Source organism: Hypanus sabinus, chromosome 12, assembly GCF_030144855.1.
Source record: "Hypanus sabinus isolate sHypSab1 chromosome 12, sHypSab1.hap1, whole genome shotgun sequence".
Taxonomy (NCBI): Eukaryota; Metazoa; Chordata; class Chondrichthyes; order Myliobatiformes; family Dasyatidae; genus Hypanus; species Hypanus sabinus.
In genome coordinates this window covers 64,876,209-64,897,793 of record NC_082717.1, presented here as the reverse complement: position 1 = coordinate 64,897,793, position 21,585 = coordinate 64,876,209, and the positions used below count along the sequence as shown (strand labels likewise).

Genomic DNA, 21,585 nt, shown 5'->3' with positions numbered 1-21,585 from the left:
ATTCTTTATTTAATAATCTTATCAATAATAAATTGAACCATTCAAGGAAAATAACCTCCACTCCTGTATCTTCCAAGCTTGGTGATGTTTACCAGGCTTTGTTCATATTATTGAGTCGTGGCTTTTAGTTTTGCGACGAAAACACGTGCAATAGAATTGTTATTTAATCGCTTCAGCACGATCACTTTTTTGCGTTGTACTGGAACATTTCGGTTTTACAGTACGGTACGTATTGTTGAGGAATTTCCGTCCGGCATCAGGTTGAACGCCCGCTGATGTCACTGCCTGCGCCAGGCTGAGGTCCTGACGGTTTCTGGAAGCTTCTCCACCGCAGCCTGCTGCCGGCGATCCACGCTCTCAATCTACAGCCATCTTCCTTGTGCTCGACGAAATGCCTGAGAAAAATGCCGGCAAATCCGCCTCTAACGCGTCGAAGAGCGTTTATCAGGACCGCGACAAACCTGCTCAGATCCGTTACAGTAACATCTCGGCCGCCAAAGGTGGGGAGGGCTGAGGGCGGAAGGACGGGAGGACTGGGGAGATTGAGGGGGGAGGACACGCGGGCCGGGGGAGCGGGAGGATGGGTGAAAGGTGGGGGATGGAGGGTGAGGGGAGGGGCAGAGCGAGAGGATGGGGGATGTGGAGGAACAAAAGGATGGAAAAGAGTGAAGGGGGTGAATGGGAGGGGTATGAGTAGAATGGGGAGGGGTGAGTGGGAGGGAGTTGGAGAGGGTGAAGGTCTGAGGGGCAAATGAGGTAGTGGGAAGGAATGGGTGGATGTGAGGGGTAGATATTGGGGGACTGAGGGAGGAAACCAGGTGATGGGCTGAGATTCATGATGCAGTGGGGACAAGATGGTGAGGTTTGTGCAGTAGAGAAAGGCAGCAGAGCCTTGGGATTTAAATGGCAGGATGAGAATGGAAGGGTTCATCCTTGAAGATACTGGGAAGGATAAGAGGAGAAGGAGGGGAGATGATTTTCAGGGCATAAGCAGGGTAATGGAGGGAAGGATCAAGGAGTTGGTGGGAACAAGTGGTTGAGGGTGATACAAAGAGGTGCAAATTAATTGGAGGATTATTGGGTAACAATTGGGAGTATCAGAGATCGTGGAAGACTGGACCTTGGTCTTGGAGCTGGCATACTGCTCTTGGTGGTTGAAGAGGAATTATTTTGGGATTCCTTGTCTGGAACGACGACTTGAGGCTTTCTTCTTATTAACTGTCAGTCTTCTGTAAATCATCCATTTCATTGTCTGAGTGACAACTTGAGCAATGGATGTGAAACTGAATAGATGGTATACTTTATATCTAACCAAAGTAGGATTTTAATGAAGCGAGATTCAGTTATAAAATGTCTTTTTCTTTCTTCTAGCTGTTGCAGATGCTATAAGAACAAGTCTTGGTCCAAAGGGCATGGATAAAATGGTATGGGATTACTACATTTAGAATTAAACATTTTTTCTTTAATTTTGTTTATTAAAAAGGGGTCAATATTTATACCAGTGCCCAAGAAGTGCAGGGTGAGCTCCCTTATCGACTATCATCCAGTAGCACCCGCACCTACGGTGATGAACTGCTTTGGTTATGGCTAGAATTAACTCCTGTCTCCCCAAGGTCCTGGACCCACTGCATTTTGCCTATCACCACAACAAGTCTGTTGTGGACGTGATCTTACTGGTTCTTTATGTGGCCTTGGATCCCCTGGACAATACAAATACCATAATCAGGATATTGTTTATTGACTACTGCTCACAGCATTTAACACAATCATTCGTGCACTTCTGATTGAAAAGCTCTAGAACCTGGGCCTCCGTACCTTCCTCTGCAACTGGATCCTCACTTCCTAACTGGGGGACCACAATAGGTGCAGATCAGAAATAACATCTCCACCTTGCTGACAATCAACACTGGTACACCTAAGGAATGTGTGCTTAGCCCACTGCTCTAATTTCCCTACACTCATCACTGTGTGCCTTGTCAGAATTGTTGGCATAATTTCAGATGTAACAAGAGTGCATATAGAAGTGTGATAGATATATCAGCTAGCTGAGTGGAGTCACAGCAACAACCTTACATTCAATGTCAGTGAGACCAAAGAACTGATTGTGGCCTTCAAAAAGGGTAAGATGAGGGAACACATACCAGTCCTCATAGAGGGATCAGAGTGAGCAATTTCAAGTTGCTGGGTGTCAGTATCTTTGAGGATCTAAGCTGGACCCAACATATCGATGCAGCTACAAATAAGGTACGACAATGGCTATACTTCATTAGGAGTTTGAGGAGATTCGATATGTTGCAAATTTTTATAGATGTGTTGTTGAATGCATTCTAACTGATTGCATAACTTATAACTGGGGAAGTGATGGAACTCCTGTTAGGCTGTTTGTGGTAACTTATGTTTTTTTCTTTCTAATTCTACTACTTATATCTGTGCACTTGTAATGTTACTATGACACTAATTTCCTTTGGGATCAATGAAGTATATCTGGTATGGGGGAAGGTATGGTGCTATGCACAAATCAATGTAAGCTGCAGACAGTTATAAATTTAGTTAGCTCCATCATGAGCACTCGCATCCATGATATCCAGGACATCTTCAAGGAGCGATACCTCAAAAAGGCAGTGTCCATCATTAAGAACCCCCATCACCCAAGTCATGCCCTGTTCTAATTGCTGCTATTAGGAAGGAGGTACAGAAGCCTGAAGGCACACACTCAGCAATTCAGATATAGCTTCTTCCCCTCTGCCATCTGATTTCTGAATGGACATTGAACCCAGGAACATAACCTCCATATTTTTTTTATTTTTGTACTGCTTATTTAACTATTTTATATGTGTGTATATTAACACTTTATGTAGATACTGTAATTCAGTTTTTTCTGTATTATTATGTATTGTACTACTGCTGCGAAATCAATAAATTTTATGGTGTATGCTAGTGATATTTAACCTAATCCTGATAACCTGTTTCTGTTATCAATTTCTTTGTAACTGAGGAAGTTATTGAAATAGAATTATTCATTAATTGACAGCTCGAGAGCTGTCATTAGATCCAAACAATTATTTGTTTCCACCTTGTCTTGTATTTTGGATAACTTAAGGATGGTCTGCTGATGTACTTAAGTAAATTGATAACCAATGTTCTAAAGGTTTAACCACAAGTTTTGTGCAATCCTTAATCACTTGTTGCATTCACGGTCCATTGTACTTGGCTGTCTGAGATGTGATTGGTATAGGATAAGGCAATGGAGTTTTTACAGATTGAAAAATGTGAATTAACTCTGGCTCAACTCAGCCAAGAAGTGGGAAACATTTCATTTTTAGGATTGTACTTCCATTTGCCGCCTTTAGGGTTTGTTTTCTTGCACTATGCCTTTTTAGTTCACATTTTGATTCATCTCTTAATTGCTCTACCCATGCCATAGATTCAAGATGGAAAAGGTGATGTAACCATTACCAATGATGGAGCAACTATATTAAAGCTAATGCAGGTGTTGCATCCAGCAGCAAAAATGGTAAGGGTTGAAAGAAAATCTGTGCAAAACATTTTAGATTAAATAAGCATCCAGTTCTCCAGTGTAGTGAAGATTAAGAGATAAGTTTTAAGCAGTCTTTATGTAACACGTTTTTGCTGTCTATGATTTGATCTTAAATGAGAATAATTCATCAAACACTACAAATTAATTTTCCTAATGAATAGCTGTTAATGCATGCAAACAATACTTGAATGCTTGTAAATTAACAAGAGAATTTTTTTGAATATATAACTCAGCTGGTAGAATTGTCAAAAGCCCAGGATATTGAAGCTGGTGACGGGACCACTTCTGTTGTAGTAATCGCAGGAGCCTTGCTCGATTATTGTGCTAAACTACTTCAAAAAGGTATGTTGCATTTACTGTTCGGGCATGACTTATATACAATCATTAAATTTTGCGAATGCTGGAATAATTTTTAGATTTAATGTATTTTTTATTGAGGAAAGATGGTTACTTGGATGCTTGAAGGTAATACATAAATGTTTTAACTGTCTTGGTTTGGATGAAACGTTACTTTCCAATTGATTTTAGCATTCCTTCTTTTAATTGCCTGACCCAGAATGGTCTGAATTCAGTGAAGGATACAGTGCCTACAAAATGTAATCAAACCCTCCCCTCCCCCCGAGTGTGGATTTAGTTTGGCTCTTCTGACACTGATTAACAGAAAAAGACTTTTGTGTCAAAGTGAAAACAACTTTCTACAGATTTGGCTAAATTTATTACAATTATTAAACACACAGTAATTGCATAATTACTCACCCCCTTCAGTATTTAGTAGATGTACCTTTGGCAGCAATTACAGCCTTGATTCTGTGTGGACAGGTCTCTATCAGCTTTGCACATCTGGACACTGCAATTTTCCCCATTCTTCTTTACAAAACTGCTCAAGCTCTGTCAGATTGCATGGAGGTCGTGAGTGAACAGCCCATTTCAAGTCCAGCCACAAATTCTCAGTTGGACTGAGGTGTGGACTCTGACTTGGCCACTCCAGGACATTAACTTTGTTGTTTTTAAGCAGTTACTGTGTAGCTTTGATTTTATGCTTGGGGTCTTTGTCTTGCTGGAAAACAAATCTCCCAAGTCTTGAAGATTGCATCAGATTTTCCTCTAGGATATCCCTGTGTTTTGCTACATTCATTTTACCCTCTATCTTCATAAGCCTTCCAGGCCCTGCAGCAGTGAAGCATCCCCACAGCATGGTGCAGCCAACACCATGCTTCAAAATAGGGATGGTGTGTTTTTGATGATGCGCAGCGTTTGGTGTACACCAAACATAGCTTTCGTCTGATGACCCTTCTTGTATGGTCACTTAGTTTTTGAGGATGGCCTGCTCTCGGCAGATTTACAGCTGTAACATACTCTTTCCATATCTTGATGATTGACTTAATTGTACTTCAAGGGATATTCAGTGACTTGGAAAATTTCTTGTGCCTATCTCCTGAAGTGCTTTTCAAGAACCTTTTCGTGGAGTTGCTTGGAGTGTTCTTTTGTCTTTATGGTGTAATTTTGCCAGAATACTGACTCACCAGCAGTTGGACCTTCCAGATACAGGTGTATTTTCACTACAATCAATTGAAACATCATGACTACACATAGGTGATCTCCATTTAACTAATTATGTGACTTCTAAAACTAATTTGCTGCATCAGTGATGGTTTGGTGTGTCATATTGAAGGGGTGAATACTTATGCAATCAATTATTTTGTATTTTATATTTTTAACTAATATCACTTTGTAGAGATCTGTTTTCACGTTGACACGAAAGAGTCTTTTTCTGTTGATCGGTGTCAAAAAAGAAGCCAAATTCAATCCACTGTGATTTTTTGGTCCAAATTTGAAATGATCTCTTTATTGATGGCCACAAAGCTTTTTTGGTAACAGGTTACCCACCCAACTATAAGATGTAAAGCTGACCTTCTGTTACCTTGCTTCCTCTTAATGTTTTCTTACATCACACATTGTCATCAATAGGCTTAATTATCTCAGTTCCTCAAGATCATTTAACCTCCATACCCTCTTTGCTGTTTCTGCGGTGGCAAGATTATCAAACTTGTTGACTTCAGCACTTCCAGCAGATGGACTATATCTAGCTAAAATGCACTTCACTGCTTAGCAAACAGTTAATGGTGGAGATCTGCCACCATCCTTCCCTAGACCATACACTGTATCAATCCTCTTTACAAATTTTTGGATGTTTTTCATTTCATCATAATCAAAGACTTATCCATTTCTTCTTCAATGTTGCCTCTTTTTTTCCATGTTTTCTATTTTCAGTCCTAATTTTTCTTGGGTAACTTAATTTTAATTTGTTACAATGTAATGTAAATGTTTTTTGACTTCTGTTGTACAAAACTAACAAATGAACTTTTTTTATTTTAGGAATTCATCCTACAATCATATCTGAATCTTTCCAAAAGGCTGTGGAAAAGGGAGTTGAAGTTTTGAATGGCATTGCACAGCCCGTAGAACTAAGTGACAGAGAATCCCTCCTGAACAGTGCAACTACTGCTTTGAACTCCAAAGTAAAGATTCCTATCATTTGATAATATTTCAAACTTAGTCTAAGAAGTTAGTCCTGGTTGTTAAGTCCAATTTAGACATGTGAGATCTGTTGAGCAGCCTATTTGTATATTCATTGTTGGATACTGTATAAATTTAGCAATTCTATCATTGTCACTAATTTAGTTGAAGATTGTCAAGCCTTTCATTTGGAAAAGGAAACATGGGGTAATTGCTTTTCTGTATGTGTAACGCTCAGATGCCTGTGGACTAAATTGGCTGATTACTCGGATTAAGAATGTGGAAACCTTGGAGGTAGGAGTAGCATTGTTCATCTGCCAATTTTGGCTGAAGGTGCTTAAGGTGTTTCAACTAATTGTGGGTTCGCATATGGCTCAGTGTGTCAAATTTTCTGTTGCCAGTTGTGTACTAATTACCTCACCCAATTTTATTTTAAGCTGACAGTTTTGGCCTGATCCATTGAATCCTTCATGGTATTGGTTTTTAAGCACACTGTACTCCAGTTTCATTGTATTATTATATCAATTCAGGTGTGGCTGGCATTGCCCATGGAATGACAGTGATCAACAAATAATGTTTCAGTGTTTGTCTTACTGTGCCATTTTGCTGTTTGTACTTTTGGTTGCTTTATTGTTATCCACATATTGCACCATTGATTTGCTATGCCCAGGAAGAAGGAATTAGAATTTTTATCTTTAATGAGAACTGTTTGATAGATTAGTGAAAGGTAAAGTAAGTTAGTGGTCTCAGGTTATGAAGAAACCAAGATGTGTAATCAAGTACAATCACAAATGATGTACTCCTGAACCATCATTCCTAATAAAACATTATCTTTCTGTAGGGTATATTCTATTTCCAACAAACTTTTTCCAGTTGATTTTCAGTGTGGATAGTTATTGATTTATCTGCAGTTGGTGGTGATGGTTTTCCTTATGGCATGATCTCAAGTTGGATAATTTGAAGGATTCTGAAATAAATGTCAAGTGCCTTCAGCTCCAACCTGACCTATGGCTGCCCTACCTTTGGTCTAGATTTCTCCTAAGGTTGATGATGGGAAACTGGGAGTGACATTTTTAAGTGTCAGTTGTTATTTGATCAGTCTAAGAAAAGAATGTTTTAAACATTTGTGTCCCAGTGTCTGGATATTAAGATTTTGAGGTTGATTGGTGATTCAAATTCTCATCATGATTTCTCACTGTATTTCGGTGTAACTGGAAGTTGGAAAAGAACCAGGAGTGAACACCATGAGGATTTTTATTAAATCCACTGATTGATTAAGATCTACCAATTAGTGCTAGATAAATAGTGGAGGTAGAATCATGGTGTTCAAAGTAGAAGTGGATAATTAGACCATAAGACAAAGGAGCAGAAGTCAGTCATTCGCCCATTGAGTCTGCTCTGCCATTTTATCATGAGCTGATCCATTTTCCCATTTAGTCCCACTCCCCCGCCTTCTCACCATAACCTTTGATGACCTGGCTACTCAGATACCTATCAATCTCTGCCTCAAATACACCCAATGACTTGACCTCTACTACCGCCCGTGGCAACAAATTCCACAGATTCACCACCGTGGCTAAAAAAATTTCTTCGCATCTCTGTTCTGAATGGGCGCCCTTCAATCCTTAAGTCATGCCCTCTCGAACTAGACTCCCCCACCATGGGAAACAGCTTTGCCACATCTACTCTGTCCATGCCTTTCAACATTTGAAATGTTTCTATCGGGTCCCCCCTCATTCTTCTAAACTCCAAGGAGTACAGTCCTAGAGTGGTTAAACGTTCCTCGTATGTTAACCCTCTCATTCCCAGAATCATTCTTGTGAATCTTTGCTGAACCCTCTCCAACGTCAGCACATCCTTTCTTAAATAAGGAGCCCAAAACTGCACACAGTACTCCAAGTAAGGTCTTGCCAGTGCCTTATAGAGCCTCAACATCACATCCCTGCTCCTACACTCTATTCCTCTAGAAATGAATGCCAACATTGCATTCGCCTCCCTCACCACCAACTGAACCTGGAGGTTAACCTTAAGGGTATCCTGCACGAGGACTCCCAAGTTCCATTGCATCTCAGAACTTTAAATTCTCTCCCTATTTAAATAATAGTCTGCCTGTTTATTTCTTCTACCAAAGTGCATGACCATACACTTCCCAACGTTCTATTTCATTTGCTACTTCTTTGCCCATTCTCCCAAATTATCCAAGTCTCCCTGCTGACTCTTTCCTCAGCACTACTAGCTCCTCCACTTATCTTTGTATTATCAGCAAACTTAGCCACAAAGCCATGTATTCCATAATCCAAATCATTGATATACAATGTAAAAAAAAGTGACCCCAACACGGACCCCTGTGGAACACCACTGGTAACCGGCAGCCAACCAGAATGGGATCCCTTTATTCCCACTCTCTGTTTCCTGCCAATCAGCCAACGCTCTATCCACATATATAACTGTCCCATAATTCCATGGGCTCTTGTTTAGCAGCATTATGTGCGGCACCTTGTCAAAGGCCTTCTGAAAATCCAAATACACAACACAACATCTCCCTTGTCTAACCTACTTGTATTTTCCTCAAAAAATTGCAATAGGCTTGTCAGGCAGGATTTTCCTTTAAGGAAACCCTGCTGAGTTCTGCCTATCTTGTCATATGCCTCCAACAATTAACAATCGACTCCCAACAACTTCCCAACCACCGATGTCAAGCTAATTCTTGAAAGGAAATAAATTGTAGGACTGCAGGGCAGGTGGGGAAAAGTCAGATGATGTGGTTTACTCGTAAACAGAGCAAGCATGGACACACTCAAAGTAATAACTCTGTTGGTTTTACAGGTGGTTTCTCAATATGCCAGCCTTCTTGCTCCAATGAGTGTTGGTGCGGTAATGAGCGTAATTGATCCAGCAACTGCAACTAGTGTGGATCTCAGAGATATCAAAATTGTCAGGAAATTGGGGTAAGAAGAAATATTAGTCAATTTATGGTTGATGTTTTGAAATTCAAATTCCTGAAATGATTTTGTATGAGTGAAAGTAAAAAGCTTCAGGAAATATTGATCACTAATATTTGGGGCACTTGACAGAGCAAAGGCCAAACTAATTTTCCAAGTCTTTAATTTTTCTTCATAACGTTTGAGATGCGGTTGTCAAAGCATTAAGAAGGTGTTAGTGAACTGCCACCTTAAATTGCTGCTTTTCTGCAGGGAAGCCAAGATTCTGTGGATAGGGAATTCGAATCAACAATGTTGAAAGCTACATTTAGTGCCCTGGTCAGTGCTAAGTGCTCTTACTTTATTATTTTATTCTTAAAATTAGATGGTTATGATACAACTGAGTGGTTTGTTTGGTCATTTCAGGAGATAGTAGTAGCAAATGGCCTTCCTGTGCTTTGTGAGTTGCATTTAAGCCAGTTTAAGATGGTCAGTTTCTTCCCCAAAAGGCATCAATGAATTAAAGGGATTTTAAGAAATTGTTGGATGATGGCCATTTTTTTACTCCAAATTATTTTACTAATTTCAATTCCATTGCTTCTGTGTGATTTGATTTGCTGATGATCTTTATACCATAGTATACAAAATATATTACTGCTTTATTTAGAAGCCTTGGCTGTCCCTTTAAGATGAAATGCATGTTAAAGGGTAATTAAAATTTGTTTTGCAGAGGAACGATTGATGACTGTGAATTGGTGAATGGACTGGTTCTGACTCAGAGAGTTGTCAATACGGGCATAAGTCGTGTAGAAAAGGCTAAAATTGGACTCATCCAGTTCTGCTTGTCTGCTCCAAAAACAGATGTAAGTCCTTTTATATTTTTAGATTGCTTGAAATAATAAACCATGGGCAGCCATTAATTCCTTCAGTTGCTCAGAAAATTTCATTGTTTTTTTTTTTGGAATTTGAAATATCTATTGGTAACTGTTGATCTAACCTTATATGTAAACTTTAAAATATAGGAAATGAACTTAGAAGAAATTATAGCAGAATGGATTTTAAATCCAGTACCATGTATGCAAAAAAAAATTAATGCAGTTTCTGGTATTGGACTTGAAATTTGATGCGCTCTGTTGTGTGTCATGGTTTCCATTCTCTTTATCTTGAACTACTTTAGAATAGCTTAAAGCTTTCACATTGCCAAACTTAAGACGTTTTTCATTTGTGTTAAAACATCTGAATATAATTGAGGGAAGAAAGCTTTTGTGAGGCACTGCAACCTTGAGGATAGTATATCTGGTGAATACTGTGGTGTTTTTTAATCAAAGTTCATATATGCATGCAGTAATCACTCTATTCCATTCTAATCTCAATGGAAAGGGCAATACAAGATTCATTTTTTTCTTCAGTTTAATCTGAAAGACGGTCACATTTTTTCTTCTTTGGAGTTAAAAATGTGACTGTGTGCTTAAGAGGTCTGAGGGCTACATATAATGGTTTTACTGATAAGTAATATTAATGACATTGTATATTATATATCTGATATTAATAAGATCATAATAGCACCAAGGTAATATCATACTTGGTTTTCATTAAGAATTCCAAACAGAAGCCAAACCTCAAACATTGCTTTTCAAATGGGTAATTTACTGGATATTTCTTCTTGCTGTTGCGAAACCCCGTAACTGGGTCACTTACCAGCAAAGATAGAGAGGTCCGTTGAAGTCTGATGGTACTATTTTTAAAAGTATTTATTGATAAAGGGGCACAAAAATAAGATTAATGCAAACATACAGATAATATAGATCGTCAGTACTAAATCTAAAGCGCGGGTATAATAATAACCAATAAGTAATAGCTCTTATCATTGTCTAGGGGATAATGTATTGTCCGATGGAAATATAACAGTCACTGTTAGTTCGTTCAAGCTGCAGCGTTTTGGGTTTAAGAGCGATGCGGTTTAAAACTTGCCCAGGTCTTTTATGATGCCAATCCGTTGAGTCAGGGGAGTGGGTTTCCCCGTTGTTAGCTAAAAGCCGTTTTCTGTGGTTCCAGCAACGGAACTGAACGCACGTGGCCTCCTTCAGATGACTCCCTGCTGTTACGTGGTCGCTTAACGTTTCTTCTGGTGTGTCTGAGGGGCTGTTCCTACAGACCCTCTTTTATCCTGACTCGCAGGGTCGTAGATGTCAATCAGGTTGGGGGTGATGCAATCTCTCCCTCAAGCAGCCCACTTTGCCTGAGGGTGTTCACGCAGCATAGTATCTCAATCCACAAATTTGTCTCCAAGAGACAATGGCCATGTCCCGTAGCTTTACATCGCCGGGGAAACGAGACATTCTGCACGTCCCTCTCATTTCCTGGGCCCCTTGACCCAACCCAACAGTGATCTTGCGATTCTCACAAAGGAGGGGACTACAGACGTAACATTGCGGCGACGTAGCATAGTAGTTAATGTAACACTGAGAGCGCTAGTGCCCAGGTTCAGTCCCCTCTGGTGTCTGGAAGAAGTTTGTCTGTTCTCCCTGTGGCCTCGTAGGTTTCCGCAGCTGCTCTGGTTCTCCACGACCCCTACACTCACATTCTAAGACGTGTGGATTAGTGGGTGTAATTGTGTGGCATGGGCTTATTGGGCCGGAAGGGCCTGTTACCTTGCTGTATCTCTAAATTAATGTTAGCAAGCTGCTTATTGAATGAGTAAGCCATTCAAAACCATGGGCAACTTCATTCTCAAAGTACCCAGGTCAAATGAAATCAAATGTGTTAACGATGTTTGGCTATTTTCTTTATAAAATTGGGAGAGGCAGTAAAAGAGTTGTTAAAGATGTATGTATGTAACAAATGTGTTACATGAATCTTTTCACAAAAAAAATGTTGGCAGTTAAAGCAAACTGTACTACATCCCTGAATGGACTTCAGTTTGAATTCCATGCATCATCTCACATGTCGACCTTGTAAAATGCAAAGTGTTGCTCTAGTACAAGCATAATATAACTATTTTTCCAAGAGCTTTTGTTATTATTTTACTTCAGCCAAGTAGCATTCAGTACTTATGCTATAAATAGTTGAAAGTCTCTTGCTTTAGTACAACTTGGCTTTTGAAGATTCACATGCATTGTGTTGTCAGCTACAACTAATGCTGATCTTTGAAAGTAGCTGTTTTCAGCTATGAAAGACCACGCCAACTGGGTGTTGAACCAGTGTGCAAAAGACAACAAATTGTGCAAATACAAAAAGAAAGAAATAAAATAAGCAAGCAATAAATATTGAAAGCATGAGATGAAGAGTCCGAGAGAATGAGTCCATAGGTTGTGGGAATATGGGGCAGTGATGGTCCCTTTGGTTCAAGAGCCATATGTTTGAGGGGTAATAATTGTTCCTGAACCTGGTGGTGTGAGTCCCAAGGTTCTTGTACCTCCTTCCTGATGGCAGTAGTGAGAAGGGAACATGACCTGGGGGGGTGGGGATCCTGATGATGGATGCTGCTTTTTTGTGACAATGCTATGTCGTAGAATGTGCTTGATGGTGAGGAGGGCTTTACCTGTGATTGATTGGGCCATATCCATGATTTTTTGTGAGATTTTCGTTTCAATGGTATTGGTGTTTCCATACCAAGCTGTGATGCAACCAATCAATATACTGTCCACCACACATCTATAGAAGTTTGTCAAAGTTTTAGATGTCATGCTGAATAAGTAGAGGTGCTGCTGTGCTTTCTTTTTGCTGAGCCCAGGATGGGTCCTCTGAAATGATAACACTAAGGAATCTTGTTGCTGACCTTCTCAAACTTTGATCTCCTGATGAGGACAGCCTCATGGACCTCTTGTTTCCTCCACCTGGTCAATAATCAGCTCCTTGGTCTTGCTGATATTGAGTAAGAGGTTGTTGTTGTGGCACCACTGAGCCAGATTTTCAATCTTCCTTCCCCCCCCAATATGCTCATTCGTCATCACCTTTGATTCGGTGTATTGCAGTAGAGTAGTCAGCAAGCTTGAAAATGGCATTGGTGCTGTGCTTAGCCGCTCATTCATGGGACTCGTTCATGAGTGTAAAACAAATAGAGCTAGGGGCTAAGCTCACATCCTTGTGGTGCATCTATGTGAACTATATGCAGATGGAAATACAATGTTGTGGTCACAATGGATCAGTTATGATTTCTATAAATGAAGGAATTGACCCAAGTGCCTATACCTTGTCCAAATCAATGTGTTCAGACATATGGGGCATAAATGTTTCAGATTTCCCATTGGATGTATTATATTTCCAGAAGTTTCATAGATCCATATCTTACTCTCTGCTTTTAGCAGTCAGTGATTTTGTCTTGTACTGATTATCCTCCAACACAATGAGTTGCATGCTGGTGGGTGACCGCAAGAAACAGCAGAGAGTTGTGGAACAGCACATCATGGAAACTAGCCTGCTCTCCATGGACTGCCTATACTTCTCAGCTGCCTTAGTAAATCAGCCAGCACAACCAATGACCTGACCCACCCCAGGCATTCTCTCTTACCCCTTTTCCCACCAAAGAGAGGATATAAAAGTCTAAAAGCATGTATGCCCTAGCTCAAGGAAAACTTCTATCCCGCTGTTATAAGATTATCGAGTCATTCCCTAGTACAATAAGATGAATTATTGACTTCACAATCTAACTTAATATGACCTTGTATCTGTTTGTCCATTTGCATTACACTTTCTCTGTAACTATAACACATTTATTCAGCATTCTGTTAGTGTTTTTATCTTGTATTTCCTCAGTATACATTATATGATGTGAGTTGTTTGAACACCATGCAAAACAAATTTTTCACTATACCCAATACATGTGTTTAACTAACAACCAGCTAATGCACTTGTCAAAAGTCATTAGATAATTTCTTTGTTTCTGTTATATTGCCCTATCTTTGTTTGGCCATATCAAAAAAGATCAGAGATTGACATTCTAGCTATGGCACTTCTTATTGGGTTGGTATTGCAAAATGCATCAATCCATAATTTTCAGTGTCCTCTGTTACTGTTTACAAAACTCTCTTGTCACAGCATTTCTGAATTCTTTATTTTATTTTTTAGATGGAAAATCAGATCGTAGTGTCTGACTATACTCAGATGGACCGTGTTTTACGTGAAGAAAGAACCTACATTTTGAACTTGGTGAAGCAGATTAAAAAAGCTGGATGCAATGTCCTGCTGATACAAAAATCAATTTTGAGGTAATGTTTTTAACCAATAGATAATTATAGAAGAGATTCTTGGAGGATTTGCTGGTGGAACAAAATACTAGATTTTGGACTTACTGTGTACTTATGTTATCTACTACAGTAGATAAATTTCTTGTCACAATTAAGTTTGTTTATAATGTACTAAGTCATTTGAAGTTGTTGAGGGTATGTTAATACACAAGCTCCCTGTTTTATGAGTAGATATTTCACATTAGTGATATCATCATAAATGTAAAAAATATTAATTAATTAATAAAAAAGAGCTGAATTTTAGTAAACACGTTTATTCAACTTGTAGAAATTTTACTTTGGATTAATAGTAAAATATTTTCGTAGGCACCTGTTTGGAGGTAATTAATGGAAACAGGGAAGTTGCTTTATCAAACTAAAAATTAATTAAACCCTGGATGTGACAGTTATACAATACAAAAACAGGCCCTTTGGCCTAACTTGTTCTTGCTGACCAAGATTTGTTTCCAAGCTTGCCTAATTTGCTTGTTTGGCTATCCCTACCTTTTCGTTCCATTTGTCTAAATGCCTTTTATATACAGGCAGTCCCCAAGTTACTAACGTCTGACTTAAGAACAACTCGGACTTATGAACGGCCTGCCATAAAGCCTATTATATTAAAAATTCGTCACCGTCCACCATTTTAAGTCGGATCACGTTGCTGTTAGCACTGTGTAACTTTGTATTTGGCTTAAATTTTTCTTAGCAAGATTCACCCTGACCCCCTTTTTCCAGTCAGTAGTGCCCCCACTTGTCTTATTTAACCTATCTCAGTGCGGGTGGACTTTAGGACCCGGGCGAGCTAAGGACCCACCACCTGCCACTGCTGCTGAATCCGCAGTGTTTCTGTTCTGTTGACGGAAAACTTTTTATCAAGTAACCTGTGCTTCTGAATCTTTTGTTCCTTTTGGTCCAGTTTATGGTTGACGGGATTAATATTAATGCTTTTTTTTAAAACAGGGATGCATTAAGTGACCTGGCCCTCCATTTCCTCAACAAGATGAAGATTATGGTGATTAAGGACATTGAGCGAGAAGACATTGAGTTCATCTGTAAGGTACAAGAGAATAATTAAATCTTTGAAAGTACAGCTGCTTAGATTTAATTCCCAAATTAATATCTTGTCAGTTTTAAATTTTGTTTGTTTCGTTTGATTTCAGAAAAAAACATTTAAGTATATTTTTTTTGCAGACTTTAGGCTTAAAGCCAGTTGCTCATTTTGAGCAGTTCACACCAGACATGTTGGGCTCTGCAGAGTTGGCAGAAGAGGTCACTTTGAATGGATCTGGCAAATTAGTCAAGGTAATAATGAACAAAAGATAACAGCAGATTTATCTAATTTTCAAATAAGCTGTGCTAAAGCTTTAATGTCAGATGTTATTATATTTGTTGTAATAGTCTGCAGAAGTGGTCACCAACCTTTTTAAGCCCAAGATCCCCTACCTCGGCCTTAGTAAAAGGCAAGATCGACTCCACATCAATTAACATGCATGCGCACCAGGGCAGAAAAGACCGGAAATAAAACCCTGCAACCCGGAGTTAGAAATAATATATAAACACCAGGGGTACCCACCCCTTTTTTTCGCACCACGGACCGGTTTAATATTGATAATATTCTTGCGGGCCGGCCAACGGGGGGGTGGCGGTGTTAAACACAACCGGAATACAGCGATAGCCGAAGCAGGTTCCTTATGTCCAGTCTATTCTAGTTTTTGTGGCTCTTGGCTTCTGTCCCGCTTGCTCACATTTTTTCCCACTGAGAAAACTTAGCGGGTTCGTCTTTAAGTGCTGGGTGCTTGGACTCGGTACTGAAGCAGTTTTGAGACATTGCCTCATTAGAAAGCCTCCGGGCCCGAACTCAGCCTCCTGCCTGCCCATCGCCAGACGCCTTGGACAGATGTGGCTGGTTGTGGGTGGGGTGAGAGGACAAGGTCAGGGCCGGGGGTCCCTGTACCGGGGCCGCGGCAGTCACAGTCCGGAGAGCGCGGCCGACTGAGCGGGGAGTGCGACAGAGCGCCCACCCACCCCTCCTTGTAGGATCTATCAGCTGACAAATGTTTGTTTCAGTAGATCGCAGCGCGGTAGCTGCTCTGATACTTATGAAACGCTGAGTCAGAATTAGGTGGGCTGCGAATATTTTAACACCGGGTTCCCCACGAACATTCAGTGTGCTAAACAGGTTCAGAGGAAGCGCTCCAGACTAGTAGCGACGGCACTTCCCGACGGCCGTCTGAGGGCAACCAATGATCCCTGGCGCAAGGGTATCACTGCGATTAGTCACCTGATGACTTCGCGTGGGTTTAAGTTCAACAGTGGGCTGACAGGGAATGAGGAAAAGTGCAGCTGACTCATTGTGTTTCCTTGTGGCCTGGTGGTTGGGGACCAGTGAGTTACACTGTGTAGTGCGGGAGAGCTATAGGCCAGAAAGTACTGGACAGAAAGTACGGAACTAAAACCCCGCAACCCGGAAACAATCTCTCAACAGTATTTGTACTTTTTTTTCGGGATCAACTGAGAAAGTCTCAAAGATCGACTAGTCGATCGCAATCAACGGGTTGGCGACCACCAGTCTGCAGAACAGGAGATTGTAGAGTGAGTTGGAGATGGTTCAGTTTGGACTTTGTGTGCCATTTTTAAAAAGCTAGTGGGGCCTGTCTGCGGAGTGGAAGGTTGCTTGAGTTAATAGTAACTGGCATTGAATAACAAGACTTGAGGTGTTGAATTTGAATGCACGTATTATACAAAATAAGGCAGATGAGTTGTGGCACAGTTAGAGACTGGCAGGTATGATGTGGACATCACTGAGACGTGGCTGAAAGAAGATCATAGTCAGAACATCCAAGAATACACCTTGTATTGAAAGGACAGGCAGGTTGGCAGAGGGTGGCTCTGTTGGTTTAAAAAAAAGTATGAATTGAAATCCTTATAAAGAGGAAACATAAGTTTGGAAGATGTAGAATCCTTGTAGATAGAATTTAAAAACTGCAAGGGTAAAAAGACCCTGATGGGAATTAGATGCAGGTCCCCAAACAATAGCCAGGATGCAGAATATCAATTTCAACGGGAAAAATAAAAGGTATGTAGTTAGTGTATGTTAGGATAGTCATGGGGCATTTCAGTATGCAGGTACATTGGTAAAATCAGATTGGTGCTGGATCCCAAGACAGGGAATTTGCAGAATGCCTAAGCAATGGGTTTTTTTAGAGCAGCTTATGGTTCAGCCCACTAGGGGAAAGGCAATCTGGATTGGGTGTTGTGTAAAGAGCCAGGTTTGATTAGGGAGTTTAATGTAAAGGAATCCCTGGGAGACAGATCATGATAAAGAATTCAACTGCATTTTGAGAGGAAGAAGATGAAGTCAGGTGTATCAGTATTATAGTGGAATAAAGGTACGTATAGAGGCATGAGAGAGGAACTGGCCAAAGTTGATTGGAGGGGAACACTAGCAGGTGTGATGGCAGAACAGCAATGGCTTAAGTTATTTGGAAAGCATAGGATTGATGCATGCCAAAGATGAAAAGGATGAGGCAATCATGGCTGACAAGGGAAGTCAAAGACAGCATAAAAGCAAACAAACTTAAGTGTTTTGCGTCAGTGTTTACTGTGGAAGACACTGGCAGTATTCCAGAAATTTGAGGGGTCCAGAGGGCAGAAGTGAGTGTATTTGTTATTATTAAGGAGAAGGTGCTTGAGAAGCTGAAAGGTCTGAACATGGATAAGTCACCTGGACCAGGTGGACTACACCACAGGATTCTGAAGCAGGTAGCCGAAGAAATTGTGGAGGCATGAATCATTAGGTTTTGGAATGGTTCCTTGGGACTGCAAAATTGCAAATGTACTCCACTGTTTAAGAAGAGAGGGAGACAGAGGAAAAGAAATTATAGGCCAGTTAGCCTGACTATAGTGATTGGGAAGGTGTTGGAATCAATTATTCAGGATGAGGTTTCAGGATATTTGGAGGCTCATGACGAAGTAGACCAAAGTCAGCATGATGGTTTTTAAGGGGAAATCTTGCCTGACAAATCTGTTTGAATTCTTTAAGGAAATAACAGGCAGGAGAGATGGTGTATGCTGTTTATTTGGGTTTTCAAAAGGTCTTTGAGGAAGTGTCGCACATGCAACTGCTTAACAAGAAAAGGGTCCAGGATATTACAAGAAAGATATTAGCATGGATAGAATATTGGCTGATTGGCAGGAGGCAAAGAGTCAGAATAAAGGGCTTATTCTGTTTGGCATATGCGACCACTGACGTCAGGGAGACAACCTCTGAAGAGTGCCGATAATGGCTGGGGTCACCTGTCTTGTAAAGACATTGCCCAGAAGGCAGCTTTGGCAAACCACTTCTGTAAAATTTGCCGAGAACAATCGTCGTCATGAGACCATGATTGCCTTTGTCATACAACAGAGCACGTAATGATAATTCTGGTTGGCTGCTGGTGACAAGTGGTGCTCCTCAGTGGTTGGTAGTGGGGCCACATCTTTTGGCGTTATATGTTGATGATTTCGGTGACAGAATTGATGGCTTTGTTGCCATGTTTGCAGATGATATGAAGTAGGTGATGAGAAAGCAGAGTCGGGTCAACAGGGGTTCCCAATGTGGGGTTCATGGAACCCACAGTTAATAGTAGGAGTCCATGGCATAAAAACGGTTGGAATCCCTGCTGTAGAATGACTTGCACAGATTGGGAGAATGAGCAAAGTAGTGGCGGATGGAATGTAGTGTAGAGAAGTGTGTAGTCATTCACTTTGGCAGAAGGAATATAAGTATAGACTATTTTCTAAACAGAGAAAATTTGAAAATCAGAGGTACAAAGGGACTTGTGAGTCCTTGTGCAGGATTCTCTAAAAGTTAAGTTGCAGGTTGAGTCAGTGATAAGGAAGGCAAATGCAATGTAAGCAAGAGGACTGGAGTATAAAAACAAGCATGTGATATGAGGCTTTATAAGGCATTGCTCAGACTGCACTTGGAGTATTGTGAGCAGTTTGGGCCATTTTCTAAGAACAGATATGCTGGCATTGTGGAGGTTCACAAGAATTATTCTGGGAATGAAAGAGTTAATGTGTGAAGAGTTTTTGATGGTTCTGGGCATATACTCAGTGTCATTTAGAAGCACGGCGAGGGGGGACTTCATTGAAATCTTGAATATTTAAAGACCTAGATAGAGTGGATGTGGGTGAGTCTAGGACCAGAGGACATGGCCTCAGAACAGAGGGACATCCATTTAAAACAAATATGAAGGACTTTCTTCAGCTTGGGGTGGTGAATCTGTGGAATTCATTATCAAATACATCTGTAGAGGCCAAGTCATTGAGTACATTTAAAGCGGAGGTTGATAGATTCTTGGTTAGTTGGGGGGGTCAAAGGTTACGTGGAGAATAGTGTTGAGAGGGATAGTAAATCAGCCAAGTGGCCAAGTGGCTCGATGTGCCAAGTGGCCGAATTCTGCTTATATGTTTTATGGTCTAATCCTAAAATTTAATTCTTTGTCTTTTAGATTACTGGTTGTGCCAATCCAGGAAAAACAGTATCCATTGTGGTTCGAGGGTCCAATAAATTGGTCATGGAAGAGGCTGAGCGTTCCATTCATGATGCTTTATGTGTTATTCGCTGCTTGGTAAAGAAAAGGTAATTTTCCCTCCACCTATTATTATGATGAGCATTAACTGGGAGTCATTCAAATAAAGGAGGACTTCAATTGAATATTCATAATGGGAGCTACTTAAAATTCAGGGTCGGATTTCAGAAATGAGCTGCTTTCTGAGTGCCACTTCACAATGCTGGTTCAGAAATTGATATTACTTCAAAATTTGATCTCTGGCTACTTTTTCCTCTCGTCTAAGCACCTTTCAAAGTGAACTGATGTTAAACAATTATAGAATGCATTTGCTTTGATGTTTTTAAAAGTCCTTGGTTGTGGGAGTTGTGAAATGAACTGCTCAGAATTCTCAGTTGATGCTAGGTGATGTTGAAAGACACTGGCTTGAGAAACAAGTTGGCCTGCTCAGTGAAACCGTTTGCTTAATAAACTTGATATTAAAAGTAAGACCACTTAGAATTCTGTCTGATATAATGTAAAGGAAGAAACTGTGGTACTGTAGGCAGAATCAAACACTAGTCTGGGTAAATTCTTTGTTTGGATAAACAGAGTATAAAAGGGAAATGATCACAAAGTTCAGAAAATGTAACTTTTCTTCTAAACAGGGCTTTAATTGCTGGAGGTGGAGCTCCTGAGATTGAGTTAGCACTGCGTTTGACGGAGTACTCTCGAACGCTTAGTGGTATGGAGGCATATTGTGTACGGGCTTTTGCCGATGCCCTGGAAATTATCCCTTCAACTTTGGCTGAAAATGCAGGTCTTAATCCTATTTCTACTGTGACGGAGCTGAGAAATAGACATGCACAAGGGGAAAAGACTGCAGGAATTAATGTGCGAAAGGTGAAATTTTCATTACTTCATAAGCCCTTGTAATGTAATGAAGAAAAATGTTTTGCATTAATATATCAGAATTGCTTCTCATTCACCAATTTGTTTCTTCAGGGTGGTATTTCTAACATTCTGGAGGAGCTGGTTGTTCAGCCTCTGCTGGTCTCCCTCAGTGCCCTGACCTTGGCAACAGAAACTGTTCGCAGTATCCTAAAGATTGATGATGTGGTAATTTTCTTTTGTAATTTTAATTAGAGAAATGGGGGAGGATTTTTTTATGTTTTACAGTGTTCCGAAGAGTTAATTTTTGTAAACACAGTGTGAGCAGAAAAATTATTTGTGTTGGACGTTTTGTTGATGTTACATGATTATGCTTATCTTAGATTTCCATTCAGTTTGAAGACAGAAAAAACACAAAACAAGAAAAACTCAAATGTATTTAACAAATGTAGTTAACTAAATAGGGCTACTTTTTTTTTCTTACAGGTGTCTGCACGATAAATTCAATGAGTTCGACATGTGAAAGATTTCAAATTCCCTCTGGTTTCAACCGCCTTGTCAATGAACCTTGAGACAAGCCTTCCATTCTCGTTGACTTGTTTGTGTAGATTTGCCACATCTGTTTCTCTCCAACTAAAGACTGCTATAACTTAATAAAATGTTGGGAGTTTCAAATTTATTTTTGTTTGGGTTCATAGATTTTGTTCTTATGTTCCATAGTTTTGCAATGACACAGTTCCATTTTTTAACAACTGACTGGATATTGAAAACATAGTAATCGGAGGCTTTGTTGCAAATTGGTAGGTTGATAGTGTTTTGAATGTTAATGTTTGACATGAAATGTGCAAGTTGTTAAATTTTCATTTAAAGCCACATTAAGTAAGATGATTACTTGGCAACTTGTTTCATCAAATCTGGTACTTCTCAGATTTAACGTTAGTGCTTGACTTAGCAGCATG

At 40.1% G+C, this 21,585-nt stretch overlaps 1 protein-coding gene across 1 annotated transcript; it reads left to right on the top strand.

Moving 5' to 3' along the window:
• The first annotated feature begins 281 nt into the window (after positions 1 to 281).
• Positions 282 to 21,305, top strand: cct4 (chaperonin containing TCP1, subunit 4 (delta)). The gene is made up of 14 exons (XM_059986101.1): positions 282 to 500; positions 1,372 to 1,424; positions 3,425 to 3,514; positions 3,772 to 3,880; positions 5,915 to 6,057; positions 8,882 to 9,003; positions 9,707 to 9,839; positions 14,044 to 14,183; positions 15,162 to 15,258; positions 15,393 to 15,503; positions 19,697 to 19,827; positions 20,404 to 20,638; positions 20,741 to 20,854; positions 21,113 to 21,305. The coding sequence occupies exons 1-14, from the start codon at positions 392 to 394 to the stop codon at positions 21,125 to 21,127; spliced, it is 1,602 nt and encodes a 533-aa protein (XP_059842084.1). The 5' UTR covers positions 282 to 391; the 3' UTR covers positions 21,128 to 21,305.
• Positions 21,306 to 21,585: the final 280 nt, after the last annotated feature.